The sequence below is a fragment of the Rhododendron vialii genome, chromosome 9a (genome assembly GCF_030253575.1).
Source record: "Rhododendron vialii isolate Sample 1 chromosome 9a, ASM3025357v1".
NCBI classification, from domain to species: Eukaryota; Viridiplantae; Streptophyta; class Magnoliopsida; order Ericales; family Ericaceae; genus Rhododendron; species Rhododendron vialii.
In genome coordinates, this window is record NC_080565.1 from 3,832,799 (window position 1) to 3,856,495 (window position 23,697).

Below are 23,697 nucleotides of genomic sequence, written 5' to 3' on the forward strand. Positions count from 1 at the left end.
TAGGACTAATCATGGTTTGATTCGACGATTGGAACCATTCATTTGATTGATCTGTTGGGGATTCGAACGTCCAAACCCACAAGCAAACGCACACAATCGAAGAACAAATCAAGAACAGAAAACAATATAAAGTAAGAAAAGAACAAGACACAGAGATTACGTGGTTCCGACTTAAGCTGATTGCTTAATCGTACGTCCACGGGGTGCTGGGGTGTTTCACTATGATGAAAATATGTCAGAGTTACAAAAAAGAGGCAGCCCTAGCTTTGCTTTTATATGTGCAAACAAGCTAATACTAGAAAACCCTAAAAAAACGCTAAAACCTGCGTTGGGCGGGACCCAAAACCTTCCGGGTCATTTTTACTGCGACTCTAAAATTGTCTTCACATCTCAACAATCTCCCACTTGAAGACATGATTAGACATCCAGCCAATCATCAACTATCATTAACACCACCAGCACCCAGCCTCCCACTCAAGCTTGGAGACCCACAGAAGCTGAACAAGACTTCAGCTTCTCCACAGTAACCACCTTCGTAAACATGTCTGCCGGATTATCCCTTGTGTGAATCTTCTCTAAAGTGAACTGCCCATCCTCCAATAAAGAGCGAATAAAGTGATACTTTATGTCAATATGCTTGGTCCTCGAATGAAAAGCTGCGTTCTTTGCCAGATGTATTGCACTCTGACTATCGCTAAACAATTTGCAATTGTCCTGTTCCTTACCCAACTCTTTCATGAAGCTCCTTAGCCATACCATCTCCTTGCATGCCTCCGTGGCTGCAACATACTCCGCCTCTGTTGTGGAAATAGTCACTATTTTCTGTAGCCGCGAGACCCAATCAACTGCTGCACTCCCCAGTGTAAAAACATACCCAGTAGTGCTCTTCCTGCTGTCAATGTCCCCTGCTAAATCCGAATCCACATATCCTTGCAAACAAATATCAGAACCTCCAAAACACAAAGCCAAATCAGAAGTACCTCTCAGATACCGCAAAATCCACTTGACTGCCTCCCAATGCTCCTTGCCTGGATTTGCCATAAACCTGCTGACAACTCCCACTGCTTGAGCAATGTCTGGCCTTGTGCTAACCATAGCATACATCAAGCTGCCTACCGCCGAGGCATATGGAACTTTGGCCATGTAGTTCTTTTCTTCATCAGTTACTGCCCCTTTTTCCCTTGAAAGCTTGAAGTGACTTGCCAACGGTGTGCTAACGGGCTTAGCACCTTCCATGTTGAACCTTTTGAGCACCTTTTCAACATATTCCTCCTGTGACAACTTCAACTTTCGGTTCACCCTGTCCCTACTGATTCGCATCCCAAGGATTTTCTTTGCAGAACCCAAATCCTTCATTGCAAACTCCCTGGACAGCTGTGCCTTGAGATTAGCAATCTCATCCATGCTTGAACCTGCAACAAGCATATCATCTACATACAACAAAAGTATGAGATACGATTTACCAAGCTTCTTAAAATAACAACAGTGATCCCCATGACATCTACTGAACCCCGTATTTGTCATAAAGGTATCAAACCTTTTATACCACTGCCTAGGCGCCTGCTTCAACCCATACAGACTCCTTCGAAGCTTACATACCTGATCCTCTTTCCCATTGACAACAAAACCCTCTGGCTGATGCATATAAATATCCTCCTCCAAATCCCCATGAAGGAAAGCAGTTTTAACATCTAACTGCTCTAAGTGCAAATTCTCAACAGCCACAATATTAAGGACACATCTGATAGTACAAATCTTTACCACAGGAGAAAAGATTTCGGTATAGTCAATACCTGGTTTCTGCTCAAAACCCTTTACTACCAACCTCGCCTTGTACCGTTTGCTCCCATCAGATTCTTCCTTAAGCCTGTATACCCATTTGTTGTGCAAAGTTCTCTTCCCCTTGGGCAACTGAACCAAGTCCCAAGTCTGGTTTGATGAGAGAGAATCCATCTCATCATCCATTGCTCGCTCCCACTCTCCCCTGGTCTCCACCTGCAATGCTTCCTTAAAACATTCTGGTTCACCACTATCAGTTAACAACAAATAGTGTAAAGCAGGAGAATAACGCATTGGTGGTTTAACGGTACGTGTAGACCTCCTGAGTGGAGGAGTCTGTGGATCTGCCTGTGGAGTAGGTTGTATATTAATATCCTGAGACTGTAAGACATTACTGTCAGGGATCCCCTCAAACTCTACAAAGTCTGAATTTTCTTTAGCCTCATCGGGTTGATTCTGTCTATTTCTATACAAAACAGACTCATTAAATACCACATCCATACTCCTGCGTGTTTTCCGATTTTCAAAATCATATAGCCTATACCCATAGCTATCAGTACCATAGCCTATGAACACGCACTTTCGAGACTTAGCATCAAGTTTACCCCTATCACTCGATTCAATATGCATATAGGCCATGCAACCAAATACTCGTAAATGAGATAAATTTACCTCTTTACCTGACCAAGTCTCCTCCGGCAATCCATTGTTCAAAGGAACTGAAGGTCCCCTGTTGATCAAATACGCCGCTGTATTTACTGCGTCAGCCCAGAATTGCTTAGGTAACCCAGCATGTAACCTCATGCTCCTTGCGCGCTCTAGGATCGTCCTATTCATGCGCTCAGCAACTCCATTCTGCCTTGGCTTCTTTGGGATCGTTTTCAACCTTCGAATCCCATTTGCAGCACAGTAAGCCTCAAACTCACCATCACAATACTCGCCGCCATTATCAGATTTCAGACACTTCAATTTCTTTCCTGTTTCATTCTCAACTAATGCTTTCCAATTCTTGAAAACACCAAACACATCAGATTTATGCTTGAGAAAATAAACCCATAATTTTCTAGTAGCATCATCAATGAAAGTAACAAAATAACATGAGCCACCAAGAGAAGATACCTGAGATGGTCCCCACACGTCTGTATGAACCAACTCCAACTTCTCTAATTTTAGAGTTTTTGCCACCTTTGTAAAGCTAACTTTCCTCTGTTTCCCGAAGATGCAATCCTCACAGAAGTCCAAGTCCAGCGACTTACAACCCGGCAATTTCCCTTTTGACAACATTACTTTCATCCCCTTTTCGCTCATGTGACCCAGCCTACGATGCCACGTAGTACAATTAACCACTGATGCTGCCACTGCGATGCTACAGTAAGTACCCGAAGATACATATAAGGTTCCTTCCTTTTTACCGCGAGCCACAACCAGTGCCCCTTTGCTCATCTTCCAAGCGTCTGATGTAAACGATGTGACCACTCCACCCTCTGACAACTGACCCACCGAAATAAGATTCCTTGTTAGACTAGGCACATGTCTAACATCCTTCAATTTCAGTACTGTCCCGTCTGTCTGAGTCATATACACATCCCCTTTCCCAATTATGTTGCAAGATTCATCATCACCCAGATAAACTTTTCCAAAGTTTCCCTGCACATAATTCTGTAGCACATCCATGCGTGAAGTAGCATGGAATGAGGCTCCCGAGTCTACAATCCAAGACTCATCGCGAGAATCCAGCGAACAAATCAAGGCTTCATTATCCGATTCCTCAGAAACATTTACAGTGTTCTTACCCCCCTGATTATTCCCGTTCTGCTGCTTTTTCGGTGGTGCCTTACAGTCTCGCTTCCAATGCCCCAACTGACCACAGTTCCAACAACCTTCAGGTTTCACTTCTCTAGTACGAGATTTACTCCTGCCCCTGTTCTTGGAACTCCCTCTTCCCTTGCCCTTGTTGCCTCCCCTATTTGCAGACCTGCCTCTGTCCTCTATACTAAGTGCTGAACCCGAAGCAACATCCTCACCTGATGCTCTCCTCCTAGCCTCTTCTCCTAATATCAATCCAGTAACATCCTCCAATTTAATTGTTGCAGACCCGGAGGAATTACTCACTGCCACGACAAGTCCATTCCAACTTTCTGGCAAACTCGATAGTAGAACAAGAGCTCTAATCTCATCATCAAAATTAATACCCACGGATTCTAACTGATTCGTGACCGTATTAAATTCATTCAGATGTTCAGCAACAATAGAGTTTTCAGGCATCTTTAGGTTAAACAATTTTTTCATAAGATATACCTTGTTCACCGCAGAAGGTTTCTCGTACATCTTTTCTAGGGCTTTGAACAAATCTGCTGTAGTCTTTTCTTTGGCAATATTCGACGCAACCGACGGCGCGAGGCTCAATCGCACAGTCCCCAAAGCTTTGCGATCCAAAATATCCCAATCTGCTTGCTTTATGCTTTCTGGTTTTGTGCCACTGATCGGATGATATAGATCCTTCTGATACAAAATATCCTCCATCTGCATCTTCCAGAAAGCATAGTTTGTACCATTGAACTTCTCGATCTTGTATTTTTCTTCAGCCATTGTGTAAACCCTTGACCTCCTAACCCGGAGCTCTGATACCAGTTGTTGGGGATTCGAACGTCCAAACCCACAAGCAAACGCACACAATCGAAGAACAAATCAAGAACAGAAAACAATATAAAGTAAGAAAAGAACAAGACACAGAGATTACGTGGTTCCGACTTAAGCTGATTGCTTAATCGTACGTCCACGGGGTGCTGGGGTGTTTCACTATGATGAAAATATGTCAGAGTTACAAAAAAGAGGCAGCCCTAGCTTTGCTTTTATATGTGCAAACAAGCTAATACTAGAAAACCCTAAAAAAACGCTAAAACCTGCGTTGGGCGGGACCCAAAACCTTCCGGGTCATTTTTACTGCGACTCTAAAATTGTCTTCACATCTCAACATGATCTCAGTGTGCAATTCATTTATGTCGATCTGGTAGAAAGAGTTTGATTGAATAACATTTGTTCTACAAAAACGGACCGTCGATTCTGACGGTCTATTTCTTTTCTTTTTTTAATTGGCAAACAAAACTTCATTATCAAAAAGGCAAAAGATAAAATCTTTAGAATAGAAAAAGAAATGCTTTGGGAAAGTTTCGAAGAACAAAACTCTCATTGTGATGGGACTCGCAAAAACTTGACCTACTCTCACCTCTCGAATTATTTATTTATTTTTTGTAAAACAAAACAACCAAAACAAAGATAAATACTCCTGCAAGACATTTTGTACGGCGCACACAAGCTATCGATCTTGATAATAAATGGTTGAAATATGATTTTTAATTATAACTGGTAAGAATCATTTATTACCGGCCATAATTGATTTTTTATCTAAATTGTTGATGAAATCAACAATTGTGCGCTGCACTACAATCCCTACAGGGCACTCTGCCCTACAGAATACCCGGGTCCAACCAAAACACCTGATCGAATATTTCTTTCGAAACAGATATGATTTGTCTAGGTAGTTAACAATTTTCCATCAACTTAATTTCCGAATATAGAATTAGCATATTGAAATTCGCAAAACGAACGATTCCAATCATCAATTGAAACCTTGATAAGTACTACTCTACTGATTTACATAATTTTTATCCAACACAAAACCAATCTTTTTACAAAAAAAAAAAAAAACAATATTCTTACCAATTGGAAGAGGAGTCAAAACAGAGTCACCGAGAACAGAGTAACCCCCCAATGTCATCATATCTTGGAGAGTGACAGTCGCTTCACCGAAAGGAAACACGAATGAATTGGTCTCTGGGCACCATTTCTCCGCAACTTTAATCACCAATTCACAATCTTTCCTAATCGAGTAAACCGAACCCATTATAGATTCGTAGATACCAGCCTTTTCCCACAGGGGTTTGTGCAGGGAACACATGTGATCGACCCAAATTTCCCATTTCTTTTGGGGGTTTCGCCAGCCTTTGAAAGATGCATTTAGTGGGTTTTTCTGGGTTTGGGTTTTGGAAGTTTTAGAAGAGAGAGAAAGTGGAGAGAGAGTGTGGAGTGGGTTGTCATTGGAGGTGAGGGAAGGGTTCAAGAAATGGGCCATTCTAAGGATTGGTTTTCCATCCCCTGTTGGGGAAACCATGAGCTCTTCTCTCTCTTCCAAGATTCTGCCCTCTGGTTGTTGTTCCATTGGTGGAGAGAGAGAGAGTGAGAGAGTATGAATTACTGAGCTTCAAGTTGGGAGTCTTCGGACTTCTGGCTTGCTATAGAAGGTTGAGTATATATACAGTCAGAGGGACCACTGAAAGAAGAGTGAAATTGGATGGATGTTTGGCTGGCGTTTTTCATAGATGCTCCTGGGCGTTGGATTGAAAATTAGGATCCGGCTTAACAGTTCAATCTAGATCGAAAATTGACGATTAACGATTTAGATCCGTTGAATCTTTTACTTTGTAAAACTATATTATTATCGTAAAAAATTCAAAATAAATTTGGACCATTAAAAATGCTAACCGACAGTTGACAAGCCATATCCGAAAATTACTGGTTCAATACAGAAAGTCTATGCACATAGACAATCTGTGCACAGATTTTAAAGTGGGGCCCACCACGGGTCCTACACCAATGATCCAAATTGTTCATTAAATGTAAAATATTTTTTTAAGAGTTTCCGCAAAAATGTAAAATATTTTTTTAAGAGTTCCCGCAAAAAATCAGTTCAATCCGATATCTATATATGCTCAATTCAATTGTCGAACTTTTCATTCAAATTTAAGAATAATGAAAAGCTAGATGATTGGATCGAGTATCTATAAGTATCGAATTGAGCTAATTTTGTTACGGAAATCCTTAAAAACTTGTTTTACATTTAATGAACGACTTGAATTATTTGTGTAGGAAACGTGGTGGGTTCCACAACGGAATCTGGGCACAGACTACTGTGTGTGTAGCAGGGCTCAGTTCAATAATCAAAATCAGATCTGAAAAGTGAGATCGATTTATTCATACCAAGGTGGTTTTATCGAAGATCGGTAAGTCAAATGTGGTTTCAAGTCTGATTACAAGACACATATAGATTTTCTACACGCGGGTTTTCTTATCATCATAGAAACACGAAGATTAACAAAGAATCCAAATCTAAGATCAAAGAAGTCGCAAACCTTAATTTGGTAAATCACCGAAACACTGATCGAGAATAGAATGGTCTATGTCTTTGATCTCGTCGTCATCTGTTTTGTCTCCGTCGCCGTCGCTATCTAATGAAATCATGATATGATTATACACAAAACCTTGTAAGGGAGGCGGCTTTGATTTACGTAACCGTGTCTGTATAGGTTTTGTGAGTGGCTATATATAGAGTGCTGGGGGCCTTTATTCCTTGTACGTCTATAATCTAATCAATTATTTAGTTTAGTTTTATAAAAAAAATTTGATAAATGATACTCGTATTTGGTACTCCCTCCGTCCGAAAATAAGAATTCAGTATTTTATTTTAGGTTATTCCACAATAAGTCTCATTTGAAAAGTTAATGCGTAAAAGTTTGTACAATTATCATTTTGTCCTTTTAAATTTATATTATTTCCTCATTGAAAAGAGGAAACTAATGAAATATAGAAGTAGTCAGGTAAGGTGTACAATAACTATGTTACCTATTTTTCTTAGATTTTCTCTTAATTTTTCATACGCTTGAAAGTTGAAACGATAGATAAATGGAAGAATTACTACGTTTCTTATATTTACTTCATTCCTTAATTTTCAAATTCATCCATTTACAGGAATTGCATAATTTGCATTGGAAAAAGACAGAAATGAAGTACGTATTTTGCTCCTCAATTCATTGTTTGCAATTTTAACACCTAAGGAAAAATTACTATCCCTTTAATTTCTTATTTTCCTCCCTTCATATTTTCCAATTTTCAAATGCACAAAAATATTGGGTGGTCTTAGAGCACTGCCACATGGTACCCCAATACTCTTCTCCACCGCACATTTTTGTAGGGTCCATTACTAAGTGCATGAACCACACAAAAATGTGCCCCAAGACATCTGAATAATTACTCACTCATCATCTCACAAGTACCTTTTAATTCCCCCTCAATCCTCTTTACCGAATGTTCTAGTTCTCATGTACCGTTGTGTTTTTAGCCATTTGATCATGTGAAAATTTCAAGAGATAAAAGATTTTAAATTGATCCAACAGCCGGAAATGCATGAGATTAGAGGTACTAAGAAATAGAAGTACATAGGATTTGAACTAATAGTCCACCACACTAATTGCATTTAGCCACAGCTTAACTAAAAGCCTTGCTGGATTTCTAATACAGAAGCAACCAGGTAAGGAGTGTAATAAATTTTTTACCTACTTTTATTTGATTTTTTTTTTATGCCCCGAAGCGTGAAACGATTAAGAATTACCACGTTTAATATTCCACTAAATTAATATTCCACTTGAATTTTTTTTTCCTATCATTTTAACTCTAATTAGACTATTCTTTAGGGGTGAGACAGACTTCATATCTTACATCAATTCTGATTTCATTATTGAAGATTGGTAGTATGTTTTTTTGTTTTTGTTTTTTTCATTATTGAAGATTGGTAGTATGTTGCCTTGAGCTACGGATCTTCTCCTATGCATAGATCCCGTTCGGGAAGATTGGTGTGTTGCCTTGGGTCACTGATCTTCTCCTGTGATAGATCTTTGAAAATTAATAAAGGGTCAAATGACAGTTCATCACGTGTTTTGATAATTACTATCTGCTAAGGACATGTTGAGATCATTTGTTAATCCTGAAATATTTTTAACGGGTATTAATTATCAAAACATATATTTGGCTGTCATTTTTCCCTAATAGAGTAATTTTGTTAGTCTCAAATCTTGCATTTCATTCGTTCGACCGCCACCTCACATCTAGTGGGTTCTTGAATTCGGTAATCGTACACGCCCTTGGAAAACAAACAGTGTTTGTAAGTGATAACAAATGGGGCTATAGAACGACGGAAAAGGATGATCTGTTTTTTTTGATAGGCAAAAAATTTTATTAAAGAAAACTTGACAAATAGTACATCAAGTTGGGAGAAAGGGGAGAGGAATCCAACCAAAAGGTTGTATGAAACAAAAATACAGCCGATAAGACAAAGTCCGAAAACACATAAGAGACTAAGCCCGAAACACCTAAAAAGACAAACCTCATACAAAGTATGGGCCAAACCCAATCCGAGACTCCCAAAACCTAACCCTAACCCTAACCCTATATCTTCAAAATCATTCCAACCAAACCAGACCCATGAAAAAAATGAAAAAAATAACTGATGGAGTATTAAGATTAAGTGTCACATTGACACCCTTTTAATGGATAAGTTCATCCACGTATTCCACCATGCATTGAAGTGGCAGTGACATGTGTATATTTAGTGTACGTAACATTCCTGGTTCTTTAAATGTGTTGTGGGTATCAGTTGTCATTCAAATTTTGAATTAGCCAAAAAAGGATTAACCAGAAAAGAAAGAAATCTGGAAAGCATAAATAATTCCCTTGTTTGATTTTTCGTAAAGGAAAAATGAAATTTTAAACCACTAGAAAGAGGTAAAGAAGTGAAATACGTAATTGTTTCGCTCTTCCATGTCTTTTTTTGGGTACTTCAAGAAATAATTGTTTCACTCTTTCATGTCTTTTTTTTTGGGTTTTTTTTTTCCCCTGTTTCTCAATTTCAAATGTGCAAACCAAACCAAACCAAACCGAGTTTTATGTCTCAATCACTTGGAGTCGGCTACATGAATCCTTCAATTTCAAATGCGCATAACGGTTGGATTCACCTTCACAAGTATAAATACCTCTTAAATGGAAAATCTCTTCCAAATTCTTGCAATTTGAATGTTGGCGGAGCACATTAACTCCTTTGAACTAAATCACCTTAACTAATAAATACTTGTTGGATTTTCTAATAAAGTGAAATTTTTTAATGAACATAAAAAAAGAGAGATTTTATTAAGTTAAACAGAACTTGAAAAGAGGAAATGAAATGTAGAAGCAGTTAGGTAAGGTGCATAATAACTATTTTACTTATCTTTCTAAGAATTTTTTTTTTTAAAATTTTTGTATGCTTGAAACGATAGGTAAATGGAATAATTACTACGTTTCTGATTTTCACTTCATTCCTTCAATTCCAAAACACCTTAAGTTTCAAATATCATCCATTCATAGGAGTTGCAATGGAAATAAGACAGAATTCAATATTTCACTCGTCAGCTCATTTTTTTTCATCGGCAAAAGAAATTCATTAATCTTTGTAGGTAAATACAAAGAACAACGGACAAAGGGCACAACAGCATACATCACCCGAGACCCATAGCACAAAGAAGGCAAGACACCAACCAATACACAAGGACCGAAGGAAAAGATCCAAAAAAAGAAGAAGAAGAAGAAGCAGCAGCCTTGACTGCTTGTATTTCCTGATCCACTCCCATTTCCATCTTCTGCAACCCTTTCTAATCCTTCCACCTCATCTTCATGATAGCTCACCGTCTTGTTCTCGGGACTCCTCATCAAATCCCTTGATTGGATCTCTTGTTCGCTTACCCTTCATTTAGTGTATCTTCATCTGCTAAATCCCTCTTTTCCGTCCTAGTGACTACGGGAGTAATGGGAGGAGATTTGTCGGCCCTGTTCGATTTGGATTTTGAGAAATATTTTTGAGAGTAATGAATGGAGAGTGATAGATAGAGTAAATTTATTGAAGACTGTGCACAAGGGTTTCCATATATTGGAGCATGGTAGACAAATGTGGTAAAAAAAATAATCTTAGCCACCTTTTATTTGACAAATAAACAGTCCAAATTTTTTCTAAATGGCCGAGGTGTCATATAATCAGTGTTGAGTAGTTTTTTTTTTTTGGGTAATGACAGTTGATATTTGATTTGCTTCTCAGGGGCAACTCATGACATCTCATGATACTTCATGAACTCATTGACAAAAATTCATAATGGAACGACCAAACAAACCCAACCCTTTCCCCACACCAAAAACACCTGTTCCATATGTAGGTGCTACCAACACTTCTCCACCTGCTACCTTCACTTACCAACCCCACCCACGTGCCCCGGCTCCCAACGCCTCCGATCTAGCCCTCTATATCCCTCTTTTTCGCTTCCGCCACCTCTGTATCCTCTACCAGCTCACCATCGCCATCACCGAGATTTTCTTCCGGTGCTGGATAACAATTTACTATTAGCAAACATATTTTCATACATTAAAAAGAAAAATAAATAATCTATACTTTTTTTTTTTTTGAGTTGAGAAAAAACTTATCTCCAGAGAGTTCTGTTATCACCATGTTAAAATTATGAATTAATTGTCCATCTATCATCACTGAAAAACTAAGATATATGAAAGAATCTAAATCTAAGACGAATTAAAGAAGACGCAAACCTTTAATAATTTGGTAAATCACTGAAACAATGATCGAGAACAGAATGGTCGTTGTCTTTGATTTCATCGCCATCTTCTTCGTCTCCATTGTCGTTGTTATCTGATGAAATCATGATACGGTTATACACAAAATCTTGCAGAGAAATCTTAAAGGAAAAGAAATCCTTGTTTTCTGTCGTTCGTGGAAAGCATAAATGTTAAGCATAATCGTTTCCTTCGTCATGGGTATATATAGAGCGATGGCAGCCGGCCTCCATAGAACGACAGAGAAGGATGACTTGTCATGGATTCTTTAAATGAAAATAAAATTTAAATAATGAAAACTAACTGATTTATTAAATGTTCAATATTTCATTGGCGAGAAAAAATTAGATTAACTAGAAAAGAAAGAAATTTTGAAAGCATAAATGTTTTTCTTGTTTTATTTTACTTAAAGGTAAAATGAAATATTAAACCACAAAAAAGAGGTAAAGAAGTGAAATGATAACTTCCATTTTTAATTTGGGTACTTTTATCACCTTTCTTGGAAGGAAAATTACTACGTATTTTTTTCTGTTTCTAAATTTCAAATGCACATAGGATATGTTTGGTTCGATGGAATCAACGTTAGAAATGGAATGATCATTCCATGGAATCTTATTCCCTTGTTTGGTTCATCACTAAATGATGAAATGATAATTCCAAATGGAATTACTATTTACCTTAATAAAGAAATTGTCATTCCACTAAAAAAAACTAAGGAATTGTCATTCCATTTATTAGCCACACCAAAATTATTAGTGCCACTCCAAGATTCACTATTGTCACACTGAAAATTACTTTTGCCACACCAAAAATTACTATTACCACTCCAAAAATTGTTATTTCCACACAATTCCACTGCAGATTAGGATGGTTATTCCTAAGTACAACCAAACTTGAGAATGGAAAAAATATTCCAATCTCATTTACTCCAATTCCATTCCAATCTCAATTCCATTGTCAATTTCATTCCATCAAACCAAACATACCCATAATGTAATAATGTATGGATTCACCTTTATAATAAATACCTCCTAATGAAAATCTCTACAAGATTCTTGCAATTTAAATGTTGGTAGAGCACTTTACTCCTTTTAACTAAATTACCTTAAGTAAATCCTCATTGGATTTTCTAATAAAGCCGGAAGATTTTTTTGAACAGCAACAAAAGAATTTTATTAAGGTTGCTATAACTTTTAGGCCTTCTCTATGATTCAAGCTTTCTTTGTATCTAGAGTGGCCTGCCTCAATGTGCCCTTTGTCGAGTTCTAATAAAACTTTTTTGCCGATCAAAAAAAAAAAAAAAAAACTTACTAGAACTTGAAAAAAGGAAATGAATTATAGAAGCAGTTAGCTAGGTAAGGTGTGTTGGTTCGTAGAGTTGCGATCTTAGCCGTCGGCTGCGAATGGGCTCGATCCAACGGATTGGATCAAATTCGATTGGGTGTGAGTGAAACAGCACACCAGTTCGGTGTGACTGGGTGTGACTGATCGATCTGGACCATAGGATCTGATCCAACGGTCAGATTAGATCGGGTGCATACCCATTCTCAATGGGTGCGTAGTGGCCTATAAATAGACCACTACTTAAGGCGCCTTATTGGCGCCATTTCTTATTGCGAGTTGGTAGTAAGGTGACGCTGACGTGGAAGACACGTGTCACACGCGTGGCAGGTGAGTCACACGGAGCGGTTCCGATCGGGTGCAACTCGAGCCTACGGGTGCGTTGGTTCGTAGAGTTGCGATCTTAGCCGTCGGCTGCGAATGGGCTTGATCCAACGGATTGGATCAAATCCGATTGGGTGTGAGTGAAATAGCACACCAGTTCGGTGTGACTGGGTGTGACTGATCGATCTGGACCATAGGATCTGATCCAACGGTCAGATTAGATCGGGTGCATACCCATTCTCAATGGATGCGTAGTGGCCTATAAATAGACCACTACTTAGCAGAATCCAGTGCTCATAATATACACACATAATCCGAATTTCTCCTACATCTCTTTCTATATTTTCTAGCATTCATTCTGCGTTCTGTTTTGCTGTAGAAAATAGAACACAGTGGTTCTCGGTTCTTGTATTCGTTCAAGCAGATATTCTGTCCGTTTCGTTAGTGCAAACGAAAACGGAAAGAACTTCAAGTTCGGGCTTCGATTTATCTTGAAGGCAGGTTTGCTGTAACCCTTTGCATACCGGTATTGGTGGGGGCAAATACTGTCTTTAGGAAAGCGACATAGTCGTGACTCGAAGTGTATTTCAGCATTTGTGGAGGTTTCGCCAACAGTTCAGAATTGCAGCAGCCAATTTTTCCAACAACATCGCCAATTGAAAATGATTTTCACTAAAACGGTTTTCTGTGTTTGGTTGCAACCATGAAAATTAGGCTCCGTTCCGGAAACGGAAAAAAGCCCTTATTTTTTAAGAAGGCAATTTCAAGCTCAAAAATGAAGGGTTTATTGAAATCTAAAAATATACATTATGGATCTTGTTTGAAAGATCTCATTAAGATCTTTTATACAATGCAAAAAAAATTAAAAATTTATTTTTCATTTACATTATTTTTGAGTTTGAAAATGTGAAATAAGCTGTTTATTTTTTAAGAAGGTTTCTGGAACGGGGTCTTATGGTGCTAGTTACTATGGTAGTGATGGTAGTGGGGGACGGAGCTGCCTCCGGCCAGGGTGTTGGCTGTATATGAGGGCTAGTGGTCTAGTTGTACTGCTGGTCTGAAAAAATGTTTTCCGCAAAAAAACAACTCAGTTTTTGTTGACCACAAAATATCCTTTGGTTGACTTTTGTTTTCCATAGCAGCAGACACCGGAAAATACAATTAATATTTTCCTTGAAACAAACAATGCATAAGATGAACGAATTCTCGCTTTTCCTCTTTTCTTAGGTCATGACTCCCTTGAAGCCGTCAGGCAGATGAGTTCTTGACCATCAGGAATTATTTGATCCAAATGGCGTATGCAAGCACGCGCACACACACATATATAGGGAGAGAGAGCGAGAGCGAGAGACCTCTCCACTATCATAGTAGTCCATGAAGAATCTGTTGACGTGAACTTCTGTATTGAAAGCTTCTGTACGAAAAGAGAGAAACCAACTAGGTCCCAACACATCTCTGACAATAAAGTTTAGACCCTGAGGAACAGTAACTGAACCTTTGAAGCTCCCGGCAGCACTCAGAGTTCCGCCCACCATTATCAGCAGCATGGCTAAATCATAAATGCACGCCAATTGGAGCAAACCGACCAGCCAGCCCCTTGAAGGCGTATAAAGATGGCCCTTTCAAAAAAACCTATAAAACAGGGCTAGTTCGGTAAATTTGTTTAACCGGGCAAAACGCTGAAAGCTGGTAAACCAGCAGAAAGGATGAAAATGTCATTTCTGGGGTTATTTGGTAAGCATATACCAGAAATATTCAAAAATTATAGAGAAGACAAAATTGGAAGTACAACAAATGCTTACACACATGAAGTAAATCTTATCTTAGTGCATAAAAAAGCCTAATAATTAACAATAAGTCTAGGTACACTCTTACCGACCACTCCCCGACCACTCCTCTCTCACATATGTATGGAGCCCATTCCACAATTAAATGTGTGGGGCCGACACATATCTAAGAGAGGAGTGGTCGGTAGAAGTGTATGTGAATTGCTCAATAATTGATACTCAAACATACTTGGAATTTGTAGATTGATTCACTGACTTGTAGAGTGGTACAAGTATGAAAAGAAGTACATCTTATGAAACGAAAATTTTTCAAATAATGTCAAATGAATTCCTAAGCTGAGTTGATACAACTTTTGTTTACCTATGTGTCTAGCTCTATGTTTTGTTGTGTTCTTTACTTCTCCATATTCTGGTGTTCTTGGAAAACACTGGGATTTCGTTATTCTGCTACTGTTACATGATGATCTATTAAGAAACGGATACGCTTTAGCCCTTTTGAAGGAAACAAATGGAAATTTTGTTCCTTGACTTGATGTCCAGGATTATATGAAGAAGTATCAAAACAAACCCATCATGAGGTTGAGTCTCTTTAATTTGGAATTACATTACTCCTCTCACTGTCTGATATACAATATAAATCAGCCGATGTCAATTACTTTCTTTCCTACTTGCAGTCTTAAATAGGTGCTAGTTAATACTAGTACTTTAGACGTTCCTCATCAGAAGATGATGCAATGTTGCTCCATAGATGGGATAACAAAAATTCCATCACTTTCGATACGGGCAATCCCACCCCCTGTAATAGACTACATTCCACACTAATCTTCATCACAGATAGATTGAATACTTTAACTATCATCACCAATTACTATCCAAAGAGGGAAAGAAAAAGGAAACGATTAAGGAAAAAAGGGTAAATGTCATACCTCGTATCCAGATCCCATCAAAACGACACCTAAATCCTGAATTGATGCTCTGGGTAGAGTTTCCGCAAACTCCTGCTTGCTGATGGACTCTGCTGAGTGTGAGAAAGACCATCTGCAGATAGAGTTTGAAAATTCATTCCGGTGGAGTAAAAGCTCCTCCAAACATTTGCAGCTAAAAAGGGCAATAGATTTTCAGATAACCCAACCAGACCTTCTTGCTACCTTAACCAGGGGGATCTGCGTTGTATATGTGCAGGCCATGAGAGACGCTGCCAGGAGAGTTAACAGTGAGAGAAACAGTGGACAAGAGAACATATGGTCGAATCCAAGGGCGAAAATCTATCTCCAGGTGAAAAACCCAAGGGCTGGATGGTCTTCAGGGTATTTCTGAAAGTAGAAACCTGGAGCCTCGCCTTGCTCGATAATGGTTCCTGAAGAGTCATCGTATTAATGATAATGCAATTGAGAATATAGTGGAATACAGAAAATGCAACGAGACTAAAGAATCTTGATGACAAGGTGGACCTCATGGAAGCCTATAATGGAAAGCAAGATCTGTAAATCAACTTTAAGGTTATGCAAGACCACAGGGGACGATATCGAACCAGGGGATACGAAGAAGAGAACCACTAGGAACTCTGCAAACAGGAAAAGAAGATATCTTATGATGCCAAACTCATCTTCTTCGCGATGGAGATGATTCGTCTCCTTTCACGCTACCGGTTAGTAGATTAGTAAGCACCATATCTGCAAATTAACAGAAGCTAAATACTATGTCCGTATAATTTGTTTTCACTTGCATCATCTCAAATACTTAAAGAGGTGCATTCCTCAAGCATTTTTGCTTTTTGACGACGACTTCACAGTTAAATGTAGCTGAAAAGTTGTTCTACTTATCCCAACAATTCACGTACATAAGTTGTTCTACTTATTCCAACAATTCACGCTACCGGTTTTTAAATTTTATCTCTCTATAAATTCTAACTATTGATTTGCTCCATAAATCCTATAACTCTCCATCTCTCTTTCAAACAATATTAATTTCACAATTGCCACTAATTAGATCTCATGTTGCGTCGTGCTTTCAGGCACGGACAAACCCTAGTATGTAAATAAAACAATTGTCGCGGCTTGAGTGCCGACATGCATCTTATGGCTTTTTTAGGTTATGGCCAAAAACAGCTTTAAAATCCGATTTTTTGAGAAGTTCCATCATATTTCATGTAGCTTTTGCTTTTCAATGAAAGCTTCAACTCCAAACAAAAATCGGATTCGGGGGTTGTTCTTTTCATTAGGCTCTTTTGAGTATATGACTTGTTAAAAATTCAGATTTTTCTTTTTTTGACAAGGTTAAAAATTCAGATTGATCTACCATACTATGGAAGCATATTTATCTTTCAGTTTATTCTCAAAATTCAATTACCAGTCAATTTTTTCAAGACAAATGCGTCTTGCACTATGTACCTCCTAATGTCCAATCAACACAATGAGGCCAATAAGACAACGGTTCAAATCAAATTATGGAATCTGAGATAGACCCATACGCCCTTACTACAGCTACCCCGAGATCAAAAAAACTATCAAACATATATAATTAGGCTTCATTCCGCTAAGGTTCTTATTTCTTAAGTATTTATTTTTCGTTTTATGAGATATGTCAATCTCTCACAATACATCACATTTAATTCAAAGATACAAGTAGTACTTATTTTAGTTGATGTAATATAACACACTTACTACTTCATTAGAGCATGTCCAAGGGGTAGCATAATTTTACACCAAATATAGCTTTGGTGACAAGTGGCAAGTTGAAGAGCCACTGGCAACTTATTGCAATCAAGGGACTCTTCAAACGTTAATTATTTTATTTTATTTTTTTACTCTAACGGACCTTGCCAAAATAAATTAACTAGTTTAGGGCATTCGCATCAGCCTCTTTAAATTTTGTACCAAATTACACCTTAAAAACTCACATTATTACTTTAACTACTCACTTTTCAAACGTCTATTACATCAAACTCTTTACTTTCACTTTCTACTCAATTAAATATTAATAAAATAGTCCCCATGGATGAACACTGCCGGGTTGGAAACAAATAAAAGGAGTGGTTAAGACAAAGTAAATTAATATAAAAACCTTTAACGAATGAATAGTGCCTCTCTTAAGATAAAGAGGAACTGTTGCAAAACTAAAAGTTTGGCAAGTGGTCCCTACTAGTACAGAGGCTGATGTGAGGGTGTTTCTTCCATTTTGCTCATTAAAGTGAGGTACATGGTAGTTTAGCTACTCTAATGTGGATGCTCTTACCAATCCTAAATTTCTCGCTCTTCAAACTTAGAGAGAGCGTGTTGCACCAAAATGGTGTATCGCTGTGTTTGGTTCACAATTTTGGATTGAAATTTTTGAGTTAAAATGTAAAAATATGTGATTGGATGAGTTATTTTAAAGATGAGTGCGTCCCAAAATGGTGTATCGAGTTTGCTACGTCCCAAAATTAAACTATACCTTTTGCTTACATGAATCTTCGAATATAGTTTAATTTTGATTTTGCTACTTACTTTAGAGATGCTCTTAAAGTACGGACACTATTATCTACATCAAGAGAGAGTGAAAGAAAATAATTTCTTGCGAATTTCATAGAAAGTAATTTCTTGTAAATTTTTTAATCTTAGAGTGGATAGCTTGCCTTTGATAGAACCGGAGAAGAGAGATTAGTAGAGATGTGCTTAATTAGCTGGCCCGGACACCCTGACCATTGAAAAAGAAATAGAGAGATGGAGATGCAGACACATACCCGCCGCTGCCGTTACCGTCCTCCGACAGCAGCGGCGCGCCCTCGGACACCGAAATCTTGTCGGCCACGCCCCCTTTCTCCCTCTCCACGCTTTGTTTGGCGGCCTTGAGCTTACAAGTGATTGTATGTGAGAGGTTTCTCTAAAGAATTTTTCAGTGCCGAGCGGGTACCACGTGGTGCCCGCTCAGCGCATTCAAACTGTCCATTTTATTTTTGAATGTTTCGAATTTAGAGAAAATAAAATGAGAGAGGAAGTGCGGGGTTGAGAGGAGAGAGAGAATTTCAATCCGAGGAGTCCAAAAATATATAGGACGGCTTGTATGCGCCGAACAGATACCACGTAGGATATACCTGCTCGGCACTTGAAAAATTCCTCGTTTAAGATAGTGAATTTGGGAACCGTACGTGTTAATTTAATTTTGGAAAGACATGGGCAAGAAAAATTATAACACTTAATAATGTCTCTAGAATGCAATTCTCTTCTTTATAGCCACAATTTGCCACTTGCTCAATTTTGTCGTGAGTCATGCTACTCTCTCGTTGTGATGCTACTCTCTCGTTGTTATGCCATCTTACTCAATCAACACATATTCATGATGTAGCCATCTTTCTTCGAGTATAATCTTGTTAGGAGTTTACATGTTATAATCTCAGTTGAAATGGGACAGATATAAGACAAAGATGCACAATTAACAGAATGTCATAGGCAAACCACCCAAGCACCCACAATTGGATGTTCGTGAAGAATGTTTCTTTGTTGACATATGATAAAATTGGAACGATAGAGAGAAACAAGTAAACTTTGTGTTAAGATTTTCATATGCTTTGACTAAGCATGAGTCCGTACTTTGCAACATTTATTTGACAAAGAAATTTAACATGTGTATAACAATTTTTATTATTATTTAATAATCAGGTATTTAGGCCAACTAACGCTCACATTGACTAATTTTGAGAAACCGATCTTTCTTTCCAATGTATAACAACATATCACCCCCCAAAAAAACTGAAAACCAAAAATGAAATGTAACATTAATTGTAATGGAACATCTATGAAAGACCTACAAGGCTTTTCATCCCAATGAATTAAGTTGGGAGGAGTAACAGGGGACTAAACAGAAAACAAAGACAGAGACAAACAAAACAAGCCCCAGCCGAGAGGATGTCGCCGGAGACCGCCGCGTCGGATCCGGAGAAAGGGGTGGCGGTAGGTGGAGGCGGATTGAGTGGCGGTAGGTGGAGGCGGATTGAGTGGAGATGGACCGCCTCCTGCTGCGCCACCGCCGCGGCCGCCGAAGGCTCACCGTACCGGCCAGTGTCCATCCTGGGCCTCCCGCGCCTCTTCTTGCTCTCTTGAATGTATACGCGCCGCCATGGTCCGCCTACCGGTAAGACCCATCGCCACCGCCACCACTCGGCTGAAAAACCCCCACCGCCTACAGTGGAAAACAGAGGAGGAGAGGAAAGAGGGAGAGAGATTAGAAAGGGAAGAGGAGAGAGAGAGAGGAAAATATTACTCCGTAGATGGAAGTTCAGCTAACATATATATATAAACAAGAATGTATTACCTAAAATAAAATGAAACTTTTTCATTAATTCTCTATCTTATATGGAATTTTTACATTTTTGTTCTTTTTTGTTTTCATTCGACACTTTTTATAGAATGTAAAATATATACGTTATTTTGCTTGAAAAGAAATCTAAGTTCACTCATCAATAACATACTAACAAATACTCCTTGAAATCTATTTCTTTTCTTCATTTCTTTATTTATTTTTATTATTGTAGAATTTTCTTAATTATTTTACGAGAAAATTAATAGAGTAAATTTGAATCGTCATACACGCCGATCCACTGATATACAAGACTACACGAAAAAGTTCTCAATAAATTTTTTTTTTGTCCCCGTGGATTGAACGAGCATGACGCTAGTTTTTCATAGATTCTCTTGGACGTTAGATTGAAAATTACTAATTCAATAATCAAAATCACATACAAAAAGTGAGGTCGATTTATTCATACTAGGTTATTTTATGTGTTTTTGCGCTAATTTTTTTTTTTATGTACGATTAAAACTAGCATTATCAGTCGCTTACCGTGATCAAACATGTCACCTTTTATGAGTATATTCATTCGTTCAGAGGGTTCTAAATCTTTTTTAATATCAATGATCGGCAATTCAAGCATGATTTTGAGTTCGATTACAAGACACGCGGGTCTTATCATAGAAACACTAAGATGAAAGAATCTAAATTTAAGATAAAAGAAGTCGCAAACCTTAATTTGGTAAATCACTGAAACAATAATCGAAACCAGAACGATCTATGTCTTTGATTTCATTGCCTTCTTCATCTTTATTGTCATCATTAACTGATGATGAAATCATGATGTGCATGTAGACAAAACCTATAAAGGAGGCAGCTTTGCTTTACGTAACAATGTGTGCTTATGTTTTGTGAGTCGGTATATATAGAGCGGCAGGAGCCTTTATTCTTTGAACACTTGGAATTTAATCTATTTAGATTTATTTGCTAAAAAAATTGATAAATGATATTTGTAATTTCATGAAAATTAAATATCAGAAATGTGTCATTATTTTTTTTCTTGCATTATCTATCACTCTTACACCATTCAAATGGAAGGAACTATTTTTTTCCTGTATCTCAATTTTAAATGCACAAAAACTGTCTGGATTCACCTTTACAAGTGTAAATTCCGCTTAAATGGAAAAAATTAATCCCTTCAATACTCTTGCAATTTTTTTTTTTCGGTCAAGCGAAACTTATACTCTTGCAATTTGAATGATAGTAGGGTACATTAACTCCTTCTAACTAAATCCTCGTTGGATTATGCAATATTAATTCCTCGTTGAAAAGAGGAAATTAATGAAATATAGAAGCAGTCAAACAAGGTGTATAATAACTATTTTACCTATTTTTCTTAGATTTTGTTTTAATTTTCGTACTTGTGAAACAATAGATAATTAAATGGAAGAATTACTTCGTTTCCCTTCATATATTCATTTCATTCCTTAAATTCGAAGACACATTAAATTTCAAATTCATCCATTTTATAGGAATTGCATTGGAAAAAGACAGAAAGTAAGCATTTTACTCCTCAATTCATTGTTTTCGCTTTTAATACCTAAGGAAAAATTATTACAGTATCACTTTTCTTAACAGAAAGTCTGTCCACACATACATTTCATGTACAGATTGTGCACAGATTTTTTTGTGGGGCCCACCGTGGGCCCCACACAAATGATTCGAACCGTTCATTAAATGTAAAATACTTTTTCAAGGGGCTCCGTGAAAAATCAGCTCAATCCGATACTTATAGATGCTCTATCCAATTGTTTAATCTCCACTAGTGTAAATCAAATTCCTATAATCAAGTTAATACCCAGTCCCCTTTGATAAAACTACTAGCAGTTGGGCACACAAGTGTGTGCGCAAATGTGCTGTTGAATAAAAGCGTGGGTAGCTATTTTATTAATTTTTACCATTTTACCCTAACAATTACTCAAGTTCATATTATATTTAGGGTAGTTGTCGACACCAAAGAAGGATAGCCCGTTTATATAGAGAATTATACTACTGTTATCGGATTCCTTTCACCACTGGGGCACCCTTAGCATTTGCCATGGGCCTAGGCCTAGCCATAGGTTCCTAATTAATGTTATGTGGCCGAGCACTCTCTATACGCGGGTAGCATGCGCTATATGTTGTTGGCTGGTGTAGCTTTTTTTGTTCTGTTTTGGGTTTTGGTGTTTTTGGGCTGGAAATGTTTTTCCAGGAGGTTGAGTTTTTGAAGACATGTATGATTTGTTGTGGTTTTCGTAGTAAGTACTGTTTATTTACCGAAACAAAATAGTCTGCGACGGACACGAGATCTATAATATTAATACGAGTCCGAACAACATTTATTTGCACATGGATAATAACAATGTGTAAATTCCATAGATATATAGTGCTACTGCATGTAACTTGTTGGTTTATGAGCCAGGAGAGAGATATCTATCTATCTATACTATATGCAAATGTTGTTGGACTCAAAATACTCCAAACTCCTAATCCTCAATTCTTACAAATTTGATTTTTTAAAAAAGAAAATTTGAGAGAGAGAGAGAGAGAGAGAGAGAGAGAGAGAGAGAGAGAGAGATGCATCTGACCATGCGTAGGGGTTTTAAAACCCCAAACGAACAAGCCCCTAATGTTTTCACTCATATGGATTTATACACATGCATTAAGTATTCTTGTTCTATACAATTACCAATCACCAAATATCACGGACCTCGGCTCTGCCGTGCCCTTTTGTTGGGCTTTATCTAGGGTCCGATCGCATCTGTTCCGAAAACCCCCATATGCCTCTGTCCAGAGGGTTTTTCTACTGTTGGATTGCGTGTGTACGAGGTTTTACATTGTAACGCCCCGAATTTCGGGTACGTTAAATAGGCAAATTTCATTGATAAACTAAGTAAAGTCTAGCTCAATATTACAACATAATTCTCCCAAGAGTACTTTATTAAACAAAAGGAGGGTAGACTAGTGTTCCTATTTACTGCTCCGCCTCTTCTTCCATTCTGGCCAGCTCCGAAAGCTTCCAAGATATAGTGTTCACCATGTTCATCTATGAGGTCTGACACATTATACCGGCGTCGCCACCAATATAATATGTCAGGGTCACCAAAGGTAACACCGTGAGCTTACAAAAGCTCAATAGAATAATCCTATACCCACCAACCCTTAACTTACAAATAGCAGGATATAGCACACAACTCATGATTGTCACATAACTCATGCATAAATGAATAACAATGACACATCCACATTCGCTATTTTCCTAGCGTTGGTGTCCATGATTTTCTGAGTTTCTCCTACGCGACTCATCGTAGACCGTGTCTCCATTTTCACTTTTCATAAACAAATCAACATTTTCAAAATCCGTTTTTAACACACCCAACCTCGGTTCCGCCGCTCCGGTCTCCCGAGTATCCTCACAATGGTTCCGCCGCACCGGGTTTCCATTGGCACACGATTGCATTGGCTCCATACCGCGGATAACCAAGCCATACCTCACCATGGTTCCGCCGCTCAGGGTTCCCATGGGAACGCACGCAATTCAAAACCCTCGGTTCCGCCGCTCCGGGTTCCCGAGTATCCCACAATGGTTTCGCCGCTCCGGGTTCCCATTTGGGGTTTTCGAAATCTAAACCCTCAGTTCCGCCGCTCCGGGTTCCCGAGTATCCCCACAATGATTCCGCCG

General features: G+C 38.2%; 2 protein-coding genes across 5 annotated transcripts in view; both read right to left on the bottom strand.

Moving 5' to 3' along the window:
• LOC131301379 (serine/threonine-protein phosphatase 7 long form homolog) overlaps nucleotides 1–23,697 on the bottom strand; it is a 59,551-nt gene that overhangs the window by 2,305 nt on the left and 33,549 nt on the right. The window contains exons 1-2 of one of the 3 annotated variants that reach the window (XM_058327628.1): nucleotides 6,969–7,114; nucleotides 5,500–6,071 (exon numbers count right to left, since the gene is read on the bottom strand). In XM_058327628.1, coding sequence (XP_058183611.1) covers nucleotides 5,500–5,998 — 499 coding nt within the window. In that variant the 5' untranslated portion in view covers nucleotides 5,999–6,071; nucleotides 6,969–7,114. Of the gene's footprint in view, nucleotides 1–5,499; nucleotides 6,165–6,968; nucleotides 7,115–23,697 lie in introns of those variants that run through there. The other 2 variants (XM_058327626.1, XM_058327627.1) reach the window with 2 other exon arrangements.
• On the bottom strand, nucleotides 14,259–16,245 carry LOC131301385 (cytochrome c biogenesis protein CCS1, chloroplastic-like). Of its 2 annotated transcripts, none has more exons than XM_058327636.1 (4): nucleotides 16,163–16,245; nucleotides 15,849–16,068; nucleotides 15,638–15,749; nucleotides 14,259–14,556 (listed from the first exon to the last, which is right to left on the bottom strand). In XM_058327636.1, exons 2-4 carry the CDS (start codon nucleotides 15,950–15,952, stop codon nucleotides 14,479–14,481), a joined length of 294 nt encoding a protein of 97 aa, XP_058183619.1. In that variant the 5' UTR covers nucleotides 15,953–16,068; nucleotides 16,163–16,245; the 3' UTR covers nucleotides 14,259–14,478. The 2 variants fall into 2 exon arrangements, with proteins under 2 accessions (XP_058183619.1, XP_058183617.1); XM_058327634.1 differs by lacking the exon at nucleotides 14,259–14,556 and adding an exon at nucleotides 15,093–15,507.